The following is a 12,547-nucleotide window of genomic DNA, read 5'->3' as shown; positions in this document are numbered from 1 at the left end:
AGGGAATTTACAGGTGACCGATTTGAGCAGAGCCAGCAGAGTGATATAAATAGCAAATATGGTCTGTTCTCCTCCATGAGGAGACATTACATCCTAAAAAACCCACCCATGGTGGTTCAGGATCATGTTTTCCTCCTGATATATGTGCCTGGTCACCAGGTATCCAAAGTCAAGATCAGTCCAGGGAACCTCCCAAACCACAAGCTGCTCATCCCTCAGACTTCCTTCAAACCCCTCAAACTTGTTGCTGTTTTGAGCCTGCACTGGGCTGAGTGAAGAAATCGAGATATGTGTCGATTAGTGGAGGATCTAAGGACCAATATGGACAAGATGTATACAGCTCAGGTCCCTATGGGGACATGAATGTTCCAGAGGACTTTGCCTGGGGAGCAGATGTGCTCCATCCATATGCCTGCTGCTGTATCCATTCTTATATTTGATTATTATTGAAAGACTTACTTGTTACCCTTTTGAAAATTTTATTTCTCTTAATAACTAGGGTTTTGTTTTAATTTTTTGAGGATTGGGTGGTTATAAAATCATTTCACTTTTAATTTTACTTATTTAACAAACCTATATAAAATAAAATATACAAGTATTAATTATATAATTGTATTATCAAATTATATTCTATAATATGTAAATATTAACTCATTTAATCTTTATAATAACTCAGTGAGGTGTAGGTACTACTTTTAACCTCATTTTGAGTTTAGAAAACAGACACTGGGAGGCTAAGTAATTCACTAACATTACACAGTGTGTGAGTGGTTAAGCTAGGTCTTGAATCCAGGAAGTCTGGCTCCAGCATACTTGCTCTTCCCCACTATTAAAATTCAGAAAAATATAAAGCCAAAAATGCCAGCCCAAAAGGCAAAGGTTGCCTTGCCAGGGCACCTGGGTGGCTCAGTCGGTTAAGCATCCAAGTCTTGATCTCAGCCCAGCCCATGATCTCAGGGTCCTGAGACTGAGCCCCGCACAGACTCTGTGCTCACTGCGGAGCCTCTCCCTCCTGTCCCTCCCCACCATTCATGTGCTCTCTCTTCCTCTCTTTCTCTCTCTCTTAAAAAAAAAAAGAAGAAGAAGAAGAAATGGTGCGTTGCCATCTATGCTACTGGCACATGAGTGTGCCCAGTCTCCATATTCAGTTTTGTAACTTGCTTTTGTTTCCTTCTGAACCTTATATAATGGTCTTTCCATGTTGTTAAAACTCCTTGTAGATATTGTTTTAATGCCTACTTAATATATTCATCATGTAAATGTACCCCTCTTTGCTTAATCATTCCCTTATAGTTGCCTGTTGGGCCGTTGGGGTTTCTGTTCTAATAGCTAGCCCTGTAATCACTACCTCTATGCAGAATTGCTTCTGTTCTTTGGAATAGACTTAGAATACCTCCTTAGAAGTAAAATCCCCAAGTCCTGGTGTATGAATATGGACACTTTTAGGGTTCTAGATACAGATAGTCCAATGGTTTTCCAAGAAGTTTGCACTCTCACAGAGTCTACAACACTGGACAGAAACAACTTTGTCATTCTCACACCAGCACAGAGAATGGTTTCTAGAAATCTTTGCTAATGTGATGGGTAGAATATGATATTTTATTATAGTCATGATTCTATTTCTTTGTTGGCTAGAGGACTGAGTTTGTCCATATTCGTTGATCAGTTATCTGAGTCTCCAGGTGGTTTGGTTGGGTCCTTTGCCCATCTCTCTGCCAAGATCATACACAGAAGCCTTTAGAGATCAAACAAAGAAGGGTTAATGGTTTCCCATTCTTTGTTCTCCTGCCTTGACGTGTTATCCCCCCGGGTATTTTCCTAGTCTGTACTGCTATACGTGCTTTTAATCCCTCCCCACAAACCTTATGGGCATTTTCCCCCAAAATTCTATATAAAGTATACTACTATCTACTTTTAAATGATATTATTTCATTTTCTGTGAGTGTTCCTGATGCATAAATCTGCATTGGTCCTTATTTCTTGGATCACAAGCTCCTAGAGGGCCAGACTGTGTTTTTAGGAGCAGTTCTGCACGTGTTCTTGGTGATGTTGCCAGCAATCACAGAACAGGCCTCCTGGCCAAGGGTGGTGTGAGCATTTACACTGGCTACCTTGAGAATACTAACCAGAAATGAGAAGGGTCATGAGCATAGTTGGCTGGATGTGCCAGTGTGCCCTGGTTGTACTTGAAGAGAGTCAAAAAGAACCTGAATAACACCTCCCTTACCTGTTGATCATTAAGAAACGGAGCAGTTCTAGTGGAAGAAGGCATACAGGACTAGGGCCCGTGGATTAGCCCTGTGTTCTCCATCATCTAATAGGAACCCCGAGGCATGTTCTCTGTTAATCCCTTGTGTTTTTTTCCTACTAGAGTAGTGATAGCAATAATAACCGAGGTTTATAAAGCACCTTAAAATGTTACACATGGTCTTTCTTACCCCTTCATCTTCACAATAGCCAGTGAAACCGACAGTCACATTTTGCAGTTGAGCAAACAGACACAGTGAACAGCAACTCTCCCTTCAATAAAGTATCAAGTGAAGATTTCATTATTAGGTTTTTAAAAGCCTATTATACTGCAGGCAAACAATCCGTTGACTTAGATGTATCATGAGGCCAGGAGGAAGAAGGAAAAGGTAAGGTATCTTGGGAGGTGTGGAGGATCATGGGGCAGGACCACAGACACTCCCTAGAAACCTCTGTTACACAAGAAAAAAGCATTGAAAGAGATCAATGAAACAAGAGCAGCAGAATGTTGATGATTATCTTCAAATATTAAGCGATCTTTCCCCATATTCATTACAGGATATCTTCACTTCTAATTGTCCCATTTACGGCAAAAATCAGCAGTGATGATACAGCACATCCCATCCTGTAGGATACTTCATGTGCCTATTCAAAATGATGATATAAATGTGTATGAACTTACCTGTTAGAAGGACAGATGGTTGGATAGATCTATGTTGCTTTTTTTTTTTTTTAAGTGGGCCTTGATAAGAGCATGCTTCAGGTTTTACCAAATGTAAAAAGCAGGGTAGAATTTAAGATAAAGGAAGTGAAGATATACTCAGAACCCGGTGAGAGGGATGGGGTAGGCATGTTCGCCAAAGGTCAGGCCTGCAGTCTCCAGGACTCTTCAGAGCATGGAGGGAAGGTAAGAAGCCCTTCAGCTTCCTGTACTGGAGCAGGAGATAAAAATGTCATGAGCCAACAAGCTCTGACAGCCCCTGAAGGTACAAGAGCTTCTGCTCCAGTAGTGCATTTCAGATGCTCGCTCAGATTTTACAGGGGGGCTTCAGAGTTAAAGGCATTTTGTTGTTTGCAGCCAGGCTGAGCGCGGGTCTGGCTGTGTCGGGGTGATATTGCTATGTGGGAGTTGGGCTCTGCAAGAGCTCACTGCCTTGCTTGCATTTCAGGATTTTACGGGCAGCTGCAGACCTTCTGCCCCCCGCAGTACCCCGACTCCCAGAGAACCGTGCTGCCCAGCAGCTCCTGTGGCGCTGTACCTTCCTTCGAGGACTGCCTGGCCCCCACACCCATGGGTCAGGCTGGCTTTGATGTGTTCCACAGAGCCTTCTCAGCCCACTCGGGCATTGCAGGTATGTTGTTGTCTGTGACTTAGAAACTCCTGCACACTAGCAGGTGAGACCAGGTGGGTTTCCTGTGCCCGGCCTGGACTAGGCATGAGCCCGCACATGGCCACATCCAATCTTGTTGAATCTACCCCTGAAATGGCTCTCCTCCTCATGCTTCTCTCCAGCCCCACTCCAACCACCCTGGCTCAGGGACCTTAGTATCTCTCCCAGACTATGGCAACAGCCACAGCCTTCCAGCAAGTTCCCTGAGTTGACTCTGTCTTTAAAATTCTGCCTTCCATACCGCCACGAACATTGCCTTCCAAAAATGAAGGTTTAAATAAACCCCTTTCTTCCTTGGATACTCTATATTCTAGTCTCCAGTTGCCTAAAGAATGAAGTCTACTTCCAACGAGGCATCCAAAGCTCCCAGGAGGTAGGCCTGATCAGACTGACCAGACTCTCTCCCTTACACATGTCCCTACATGTGTTCCACCTGAACTTGGCCAGAGCACTTGGCCCCACAGCCTTTCCCTCCCTGTCTTTGCACTCTGTTTCCTCCTTCTAGAATGTTCTTTCCTTACCTCTCCATCTGAGAATCTCATCTTTATGACTCAACTTTAATATCATCTCCTTTTTGAGGCCATCCTTGGCCTTGCCCAGAGCACTTTGCGTTTACTTCTACTCAGCCTGTATTATGTGCCAAGACTTATTTTAGCCATCTGCCTGCAAGTTCACCTCCTCCCCCCATTAAGGTCCCTGAGGACAGAGGCTACCTAAGGGCCTAGCCCATGACCCCACTCAGTGTTTGCTGAGTGCACGCACCATGGATGTGGCCAGGCAGGAGCGTTAACCTCATGTTCTTTCTCTTCCAGTGTATGATTTACCTTCAGGGTCCTCAAGCCTCTTCGGGGAGTCTCTTCGTGGCGGGCCTGAGGATGCCACATTCTTGCAGATCAGTGCCATGGACCGCTGTCCTAGCCAGCTCTCCTCTGTCTATACCGAAGGCTAAAGGCTCCCAGGGCCTCCACTCCCACTGGCCTCCAGAACCTTTTCATTGCTTGCCATCTTTTTTTTTTCATATTCTCATAGACTGAGGAAAGGATGTCAGCCTCTTCACTGGAACCCACAAGGTCACCGATGTGTCTTTGGAAGGTGGGACTGGTCAGAGCTGGGCTCTGCAGGAATATTTGCAGTTGCTCCTCTTTCTCTCTGGGTTTCCTGGTGACTAGCAGGACTGACTGTCTTTTCAAAGGGAATTTAAGAGTCACTCTGCCAGATACCTGTTACTTCCAGCTGTCACTTCTTCCTCAAAGGACACCAGTGAAATGATGCGCATATGAAAACACAGTTTGTGGATCACCCTTGCACAAAACTCCAAACAGGGAAGGACTACCCAGATTGCCAGAAGCACAGGGCAATGCCTCACCGCTGCTCATCCTCCCCGCTGGCTCATGTGAAACCAGGCAACCAGGGAAACCTACTCCCAAAGTACAGAGTGGGCTTGGAGAAGCCTGGGTTCCTGGCACCGACCCCGGCCTGACACCCCAGTGAGCCGGCTGCCTCTCTCCTCTTACTATCCCCATGCTAACCGAATGCTTTTCAGTATTTCTCCAAAAGCAGGATCAGAAGGTTCTGTCAAGCACAGTCCCTTGAAAGGCACTACAACTTGTTTTATATCCCAGCAACATATCTTAGTTCTTTTATTTTAAAGACTTGTTATTTACATCTACTTTTAAAGGAAAAAAAATATTTAGAGGTCTGTGTTTTGGATGGAAATAATTATTTTAATCACCCCCGTTATATCCCTTCTCCCCCAGCTATAGCTGTGCTGGGCCCCACCTCACAGCATCAGTGAGCCACCCCTACAAGGGTAGTTTCCCATCTAGCAAAAGCCACCTGCGGGATATGAGGTGGGCCCAGCCCCTTGCCAGTGCTGTAGCAGGAACCCTGGAGGGTTGACTATTCCGTGACTCCACCTCAAAGACCTTGGACAACTGCAAAGATCGCTGGACTGGTTGACCCATGGCCTCCACGTGGGTGCTTTGCCCAGGGTCATTCTGGTGTGAGAACAGGGACCCACGGAGCTGAGATCCTGGTTGTCTCAGAAAAACAAACTAGAGGTGCCCCATGTCCAGTTATTTTGCACAGCTTCCGCTTACCTCCTTTGGGATATCTACTCACCCATCCATCTGTCCCTCCCCCATGCCCTCCTCTCCCTCCTCCTCATTATGCTCCCCTGCTTCTTGTCTGCGTTCACACACACCCATCTGCCCTTACCCACCTGACGGGCACTCTGAGCAAGCTCTGCCCAGAGGCAGGTAGAGGGGAAGTCCAGGGAAGGTAGGCAGAAGTTAACTTTTCCTGAAACTCTCATTTGAGGGCCTGGGATTCTTACAGCGCTCTTGGTCGTTTGTTAGCAACCCTGAATAGGAAGCCACTTTCTGTGATGCGTTTACAAAGCTTATTAAAAAGATCTCAAACCCATGCATAGGCCCTAAAAAGTAGCCAAACCCCAAAGACACGTGTAAACTCTGACTTTCCAGAACGGTCCCATGTCACAGTTTCCTTTCTCTTGTAAAGTGAAACAGTGCTACTTGTCCAGCCGAGATCATTATGGTCTCCAACAGGCTTTACCCAGCAGGGTGTCAGACTTGGGATCCGGGGCCAGTTTGTACCCCGACAGACCGGTCCTAGCAGTCGGGCTGCACGGTGGCTCGCTAGCAGCTCGATGGGGACTTGATCCCAATGTGCCCTAGAGTGGGAAGACCAAAGAGCCAAGTGTGGGGCCTGCTTTTACAGTGCTCGAGGCCAGGCTGGTTTCTCTGACGCGTGAGCTCTGAGCTGAGGACAGCCACTGTGCAGACATCCAGGGCTGCCAGAGAGCTAAGTTACTAACTTTACAGAAGTCCACTTTGTTTTACGAAAGAAGGCTCCTCAGGCCTCCCTGCCGGGTGAGCCCTCAGACTGCAAGTCAGATGCCACCCTCCTTGCCGGCTTTGTGGGTCATGTCCCCGGGCCTAAACCGGGACACATGCGTGCTAACTCTGCCATCCCTCGTGTGTCCTTGGTCACACTTGGGAAAGGAAGGTAAGCTCTGCTATCTTTAGACAATGTGTCCATTCTTAAATACTGGAGCCTTTGTAGGGACCTCAGAACAGGCTTCATTTGTGTGAGGAGGAAGGAAAAGACGAAAAGCAAGGTTGTTATTGCAGTGATGTCAGCCCTGCCGTGTGGCTTGATATAATGAAAGTGGGCAGCGGGGGAGGAGGAGGACAAAGGCAGAGGCTGGGCCTCAGAAACTATGGATGTCATCTTCCTCTTTGGCTGGAGGAGATGCGCCTGCGCCAGTGTCGGGTCAAACCCAGGCCTCGAGGTGGCCCTGCCCCTCTCTTGCCTCACTGCTGCTCTCAGGGTGTTGGGGCGCAGCCGGAACAGAGGCCAGCCCCTGAAGGGCACTGGTGGCAGTTGAGGGAGCGGCTAGTGCAGCCCGCAAGCTCCGGTGTCCCCTCTTAGCTGTGGAGCATCCTGGTGGCTCCAGGTTTGAGCCTAGGCCCTCAGGGTGTGACACGTTCCAGTTCCTTGTAAACTGCACATGCTGTTCTCAGATTCCAGAACCTCACCTGACCTCCAGGTTCGTCCCTGGCTTTCTTTCTCACCTTGCACGAGATTCACAGATGTGTTCCTCGTTACATTTGTGGCAGTGAAAGTAGAAACTTCCAAAAATTCATTCCTTTCCGTTTCCTGGCCATTTTCAAAGTCTCGATATGTAACCAACCACTTTCATAAACAGCAGAGATTGTCCTTCCCCTCTTTTGAAACAAAACAAAACAAAAAAGCTGGTGCTTGTGAAAATACACACAGCTCAAAGCCAATTATCCTATTACATTGAAAAAAAAAATCAATCTGCCTACATTTCATTGGCTGCATTGTCCTAATTCCCTAAAGGGACTGCCTCAAAATGTCAGTTATAAGTTAGCATCTGATCAGCTGTTAAATATTAAAGTATGTCCTAGTCCCATGAAGTGTCTCCCTCTACAACTCCCATCTCCCCAAGATTGCATCGGGGATTCTAAAGTGGACAGAGGCCATTCAGCGGACCCACTGATAGAACGGAGTGTTGGTGGTGGTCTGTTGTTTTTAAATTACCCGCTGTCAGGCACATTAGTAAGTTAGAGCAGAAGTAAATGTTCAGCTCCCCTGCCCAAGAGCCTTGACTGTCCATTCGCCTCGAAGTATTGGGAATAGCAACTGTAAATGTCCAATTTAATTATTTGGTATTTTATTTGACTGTTTGACCGTGACGTTTTCTAGCAGCATTTTGTAATGGCACTTTTTGTTGGTGGTGTGAGATTTCTGCAGTTACTTTTTATTTTCCTATTCTTTTCTTTTTTTCCTTTTCTTTTTTTTTTTTTTTTGCAATGGATAAAGAAAAAAAAAAGCCAGTCATTGGAGAAATGGCGAATGTAAAAAAGAAGAGATTTATTTTGTACAGACAGCAGAGCATCCTGTGTAATGTTGCTGACATAAAGCACTTTGGGGGGAAGAGTGGAAATCTGGTTTCCATAAATCACATGGACTCTTGTACATAGTTATATACACTCACGTAGAGAAATGAACTGTATGTCATACTGGATATGGGGCCGATTTTACTTTAGGGGCACATCTGGTGCTTATTGTCATAAATCTTTTAAAGAATTAGGTACACTTTTTTTCTATTAATATGTATAGTTTTGTGATTTGTCACAGTTATGTTTCGTATAATCATAAGTTATTTTGTCTTGTTTCATGAAGTCCTTTTTTTTATGTCAAAAGTAAAATGAAGGGATTGTGCACTTGGTACAGAATAAAACTGGAACTGGAGAAAACACCGACCTGCCTGAAATCCTCCTTCAGCCAGCCAGGGCCTCCTGAAGCACAGTGGTAACAACTGGGGGTTGGAGGGGTTGTTTGTTTGTTTGTTTTACTATTTTGTTTTGTTTTACCATAAGCCTCCTTCCCATTGGGGATGGTAATTATAATTAAAAGCAGATGGGGGTGGGGGAGGGCGAGTCTAAGGCGGACTTTAAAATGCCGCATTGCTTTGGGCCAGAGCTGCAGCCTGGATTTAATTATAGATATGAGGACAAAATGGCAGTAAAAATGAATGTGTCCCTGAATCCTTTACATGTTGGGAGTGTCCATAAATAAAACATGAAGTTTTATTTCATCAGATTTAATTAAAGCTTTTATACATGTTTTATTGGTTATTCTATTAATCCGCTTCACAAACTGGATAAATGTGTGCTAGGGTTTGGGGCTTATTTGTGCCTTTTCAATGCAATGCTACATCATGCTTCAGAAATGCCTCGAAGTGCTCGGTCCTTCAGGTGAGGGGGTTACAGCATGCTGGCCATCAGGGATTGGACCTTCTCTGGCCTGCTTTCCTAAAACCCTGCAGAAAAAGACACAAGTGTCTGCTTCCCATGAGCCGATACCTCAACCTTTGAAGTCCTCTGATTGCCCAAAGGAGAAAGGGGTGGTTAGCCGTGCACCCTGCAGGCTTTGGCAGGCTGCCTGACCCATTGGCTGTGATGAGCTTCCCTCCTCGGCTACTATTACAGGAGCTGGAGCCGTTAGGTAGGGAGAGAGGGTGGTCAGGACATTCTCACACCTGGCTGACCTGGAGCCACGCGCTTGAACCTAAAAGAGACCCCATTCCAATCAAGGATCCTTCTTGGAAAATTGACTGTTTTCTTGCAACAATTTTCCAGACTTCAGATACAAAGCAGAAGAGATGATGTCTTGCGTGCACCTTGTCTAGCTCTTCAGGGAACCAGGGAGGGGCAGGCAGCAGACCCCTGTGGTTCAGGTTTTGAAAATGAAAATGGTGCTTACTGACAAGACTTGGAGAGCTTCCCTGCTCCTTAAATAAGGATGCTGCTAGTGGGAGTGCGATCTGGCCCAGGGTCTTTGGAGAAGAGTTTGGCATTAACTGGTAGAATTGAAGATACACATTATTCACGATCCACCAATTCCACTTAGAGAGAGGCTCTTACATAGGTCAACAACAGCTCAGATGCAAGATGCTCACAGCAGTGCTATTCACAATGACCCTGAATTGGAAATGTCCCCACTGTCTATCAACAGCACGAAGATGAAGAGATGAATTTTGCTAAAGTAATAGAGTGAAAGGCCAGGCAGCAAAGGCAGTTGCAGACCTGCAGCCACATGCACAAACTCAGAGCTGAGCCTCACAAAATATGTTGAGAGAAAGAAGCGAGACACAGAAACAAACGAATGGGGTTCTTCTATTTATATACGGTTCGAGAGCAAGCATAATTCACTTACAGAGCTTAGGCAGTAGAAGGACAAAGAACAACAAGGAAGATATCACAGGGGTCCAGGTGCTGGATGTCCAGGATGGAAGGACACACAGACGACTTCTGGGATTCTGACCAGCAGTGTTTCATTTCGTGAGCCACTTGTTAGGGAGAGAGGGTGATCAGGACATTCTCACACCTGGCTGACCTGGAGCCACGCTAATTATAAAGCCACTTCTAATTATAAAGAAGAACAGGTGTCTTCTTTATAATTAACTGTGCATATATATTTTATAGTCATTAGTTCAAATGGCAATGAATGCCAGGTCTTCCATCCCCCACTCCAGGAGGATCCACACTTTTTTCTGCAAACAGCCAGGCCGGCCACGTTGTAGGCTTTGAGGGCCATATGGCCTCAGTCTCATGGACTCAATCCTGTGGCTCGAAAGCAGCCAGACAACACGCAAATGAATGGGTGTGGCACCATTCTAATAAAACTGTATTTGTGGGCACAAGTTTGAATTTCACACAACTTTCAGATGTCATGAAATATTTTTCTTCTCTTGATTTATTTCAACTATTTAAAAATGTAAAAAATGAAAAACATTCTTAACTCACAGGCTGTAAAGAAACAGAGACAGAAGGCAGTGGGCAGGATTTGTCCCGTGGGCCACTTTCTGCTGACCCTAAGTGGACAGAAGGCGCATCCTCCAGCATCCCTGTAAACATTCATGCGGAGAAAACTGCAATTAAGACCCTCTGCTGATCCTTCCACTACCTCGGGTCCTGTTCCTAGAGGAGATTCATGAGTTCTATTGATTAAGCTTCTCTTTGCTTAGATTCTGGGTCCTGCTCCCCGGGATACAGATGAATGCTCAGAGCCTGGAGTACCATTCGACTTTATCTCTGGATTTGAAGTTTTTAATAAAAGGAACTGGGCATACAGAAGTCTGTGGGAATTGGAAAGCGAGCACCCATTCTTTCCAAGCTAACCAAATATTTGCTGGACCTTGGTAGTCATAGCCAACCTTTCTGTCTGAAATGCTGAGAGGTTATAAGCAACGGGAGACTTCATTTTTCTCAGGCTGCAGCTCTTATGAGAAGCCGGAGCTGCCTCTCAAAACCGGCAGGGTCCCCAGGGAGAGGGGAGTCGGGATTTTATGTTCAAAGACTCCGCCAGGAGATGGTGGGAGCACTCTCCCTGCATGGGGGCCCTGCCAGTGCTAAGGGCCCCTCCAAGCAGCAGGGAGGCACCTGCTCTGGCCCCTGGTTCCCTATACGCCTCCCTCCCTAATCCTCAAACGTTAGGGTTCTTAGCCGTGACTCTGCTGCCTCTCGGTTACTTGCTCTTAGAATGAGACCAAACTCCTACGGGCACAAGACTCTGCCACTCCTTTTGTCTCTAGCTCATAATAAAATCGACAGTTTCAAAAATACAGTTCCTCACGGTCGTTTGCTTAAATATGAGTGTGGACTAATCCCTCTTCAGCAGATCTCCCGGGTTGGCTCCATGTGCTTGGGCTTCTGCGCTGTGTACGGTTCTGCTAAAGTTTCTTGGGCAAAATAATCTGAACTCAACTTTATAAAGAGAAGTTTAGCGAAAAGAAAACTTACAGAACATCTATTCCAACCTCATCTTTTACAGAAGAGGAAATAAGCTGTTTCACTCATTCATGCATGCACGCGCTCCTTCCTTTGTTCATTTGTTCGCTCATTCAGCATTTACTGTGTATGAGAGGCAGAGGCAGAAGTGGCTCTTACCCTCACAGAGCTAACAACAGGGGCATTTCAACAATCATCTGCCCAAGAACATTGCCTGGGGTGCTTGTTAAAAATGCATACCCCAGAGCTACTGAATTGTGATATTTAGGGTAAGCTGGAGGCATCTGAATTTTTAATAAGCTCTCCAATGATGGTTTATGCAAACTAAGTGTGACTCTGGCCCCTTGATATAGTGGAGGAGGCAGTCATTTAACTGGACAACACAGTTTCGTAAGGGCTGAGTAGGAGAGGGGCTTTTAATCCCACTTGGGGACACCGGAGAGCAGGGCCAGAGTTTCCTGAGAGAAGGGGTAGGTGTCTGAGCTAGTCCTGAAGGCCAGTTTAATCTCCAAGAGGCAAAGAGGCAGAGGAAAGGTGGAGCAGTCAGAGAGCAGGGCAGGTGCAGAGCCTCAGGAGAAGGAAGTTAACATGCCAAGGTGGCGCGGTAGCCTATCTGGGGAGTTGGGGAGGACCTTGTCTTGGGGCTATGAGTGATTCCGCACTGGACCCAAGCCCCAGCTCTTCCTCTGTCAGCCTGCTGAGCTCAGAGAACTGTTTCCCAAACCAGCAGAGGATGGTATGGTTACCAGGTACTCTCAAAGGAAGCATTCCACTGCCTTGATTAGGTCGGAGAATGGTGGATCTAAATCACCTAGATTCTTTACTTCAGGATCTGTCACAGCCTTTACCCTGTTAAGTGCATTGTGACTCTTTAAGAAAGTTTGGAGATGTGGGATGCCTGGGTGGCTCAGTGGTTGAGCATCTGCCTTTGGCTCAGGTCATGATCCTGGGGTCCTGGGATCGAGTCCTGCATTGGGTTCCCCTTAGGGAGTCTGCTTCTCCCTCTGCCTATGTCTCTGCCTCTTTCTGTGTGTGTCTCATGAATAAATAAATAAAATATTTTTTTAA

The 12,547-nt window shown here is 46.1% G+C and overlaps 1 protein-coding gene across 29 annotated transcripts in view; it reads left to right on the top strand.

The window, feature by feature from the left end:
* The window catches only part of GLIS3 (GLIS family zinc finger 3), a 552,705-nt gene extending 544,260 nt beyond the window's left edge, over positions 1-8,445 (top strand). For all 29 annotated transcript variants that reach the window (XM_072840247.1, XM_072840236.1, XM_072840221.1 and 26 more), the window contains 2 exons: positions 3,417-3,599; positions 4,451-8,445. In XM_072840247.1, the coding sequence (XP_072696348.1) occupies positions 3,417-3,599; positions 4,451-4,587 (320 nt within the window). In that variant the 3' untranslated portion in view covers positions 4,588-8,445. The remainder of the gene's footprint in view (positions 1-3,416; positions 3,600-4,450) is intronic.
* Positions 8,446-12,547: the final 4,102 nt, after the last annotated feature.

This window comes from Canis lupus, chromosome 1 (genome assembly GCF_048164855.1).
Source record: "Canis lupus baileyi chromosome 1, mCanLup2.hap1, whole genome shotgun sequence".
Lineage (NCBI taxonomy): Eukaryota > Metazoa > Chordata > Mammalia > Carnivora > Canidae > Canis > Canis lupus.
Note: the sequence above shows the minus strand (reverse complement) of the source record. Positions and strands in the feature narration are given on the sequence as shown.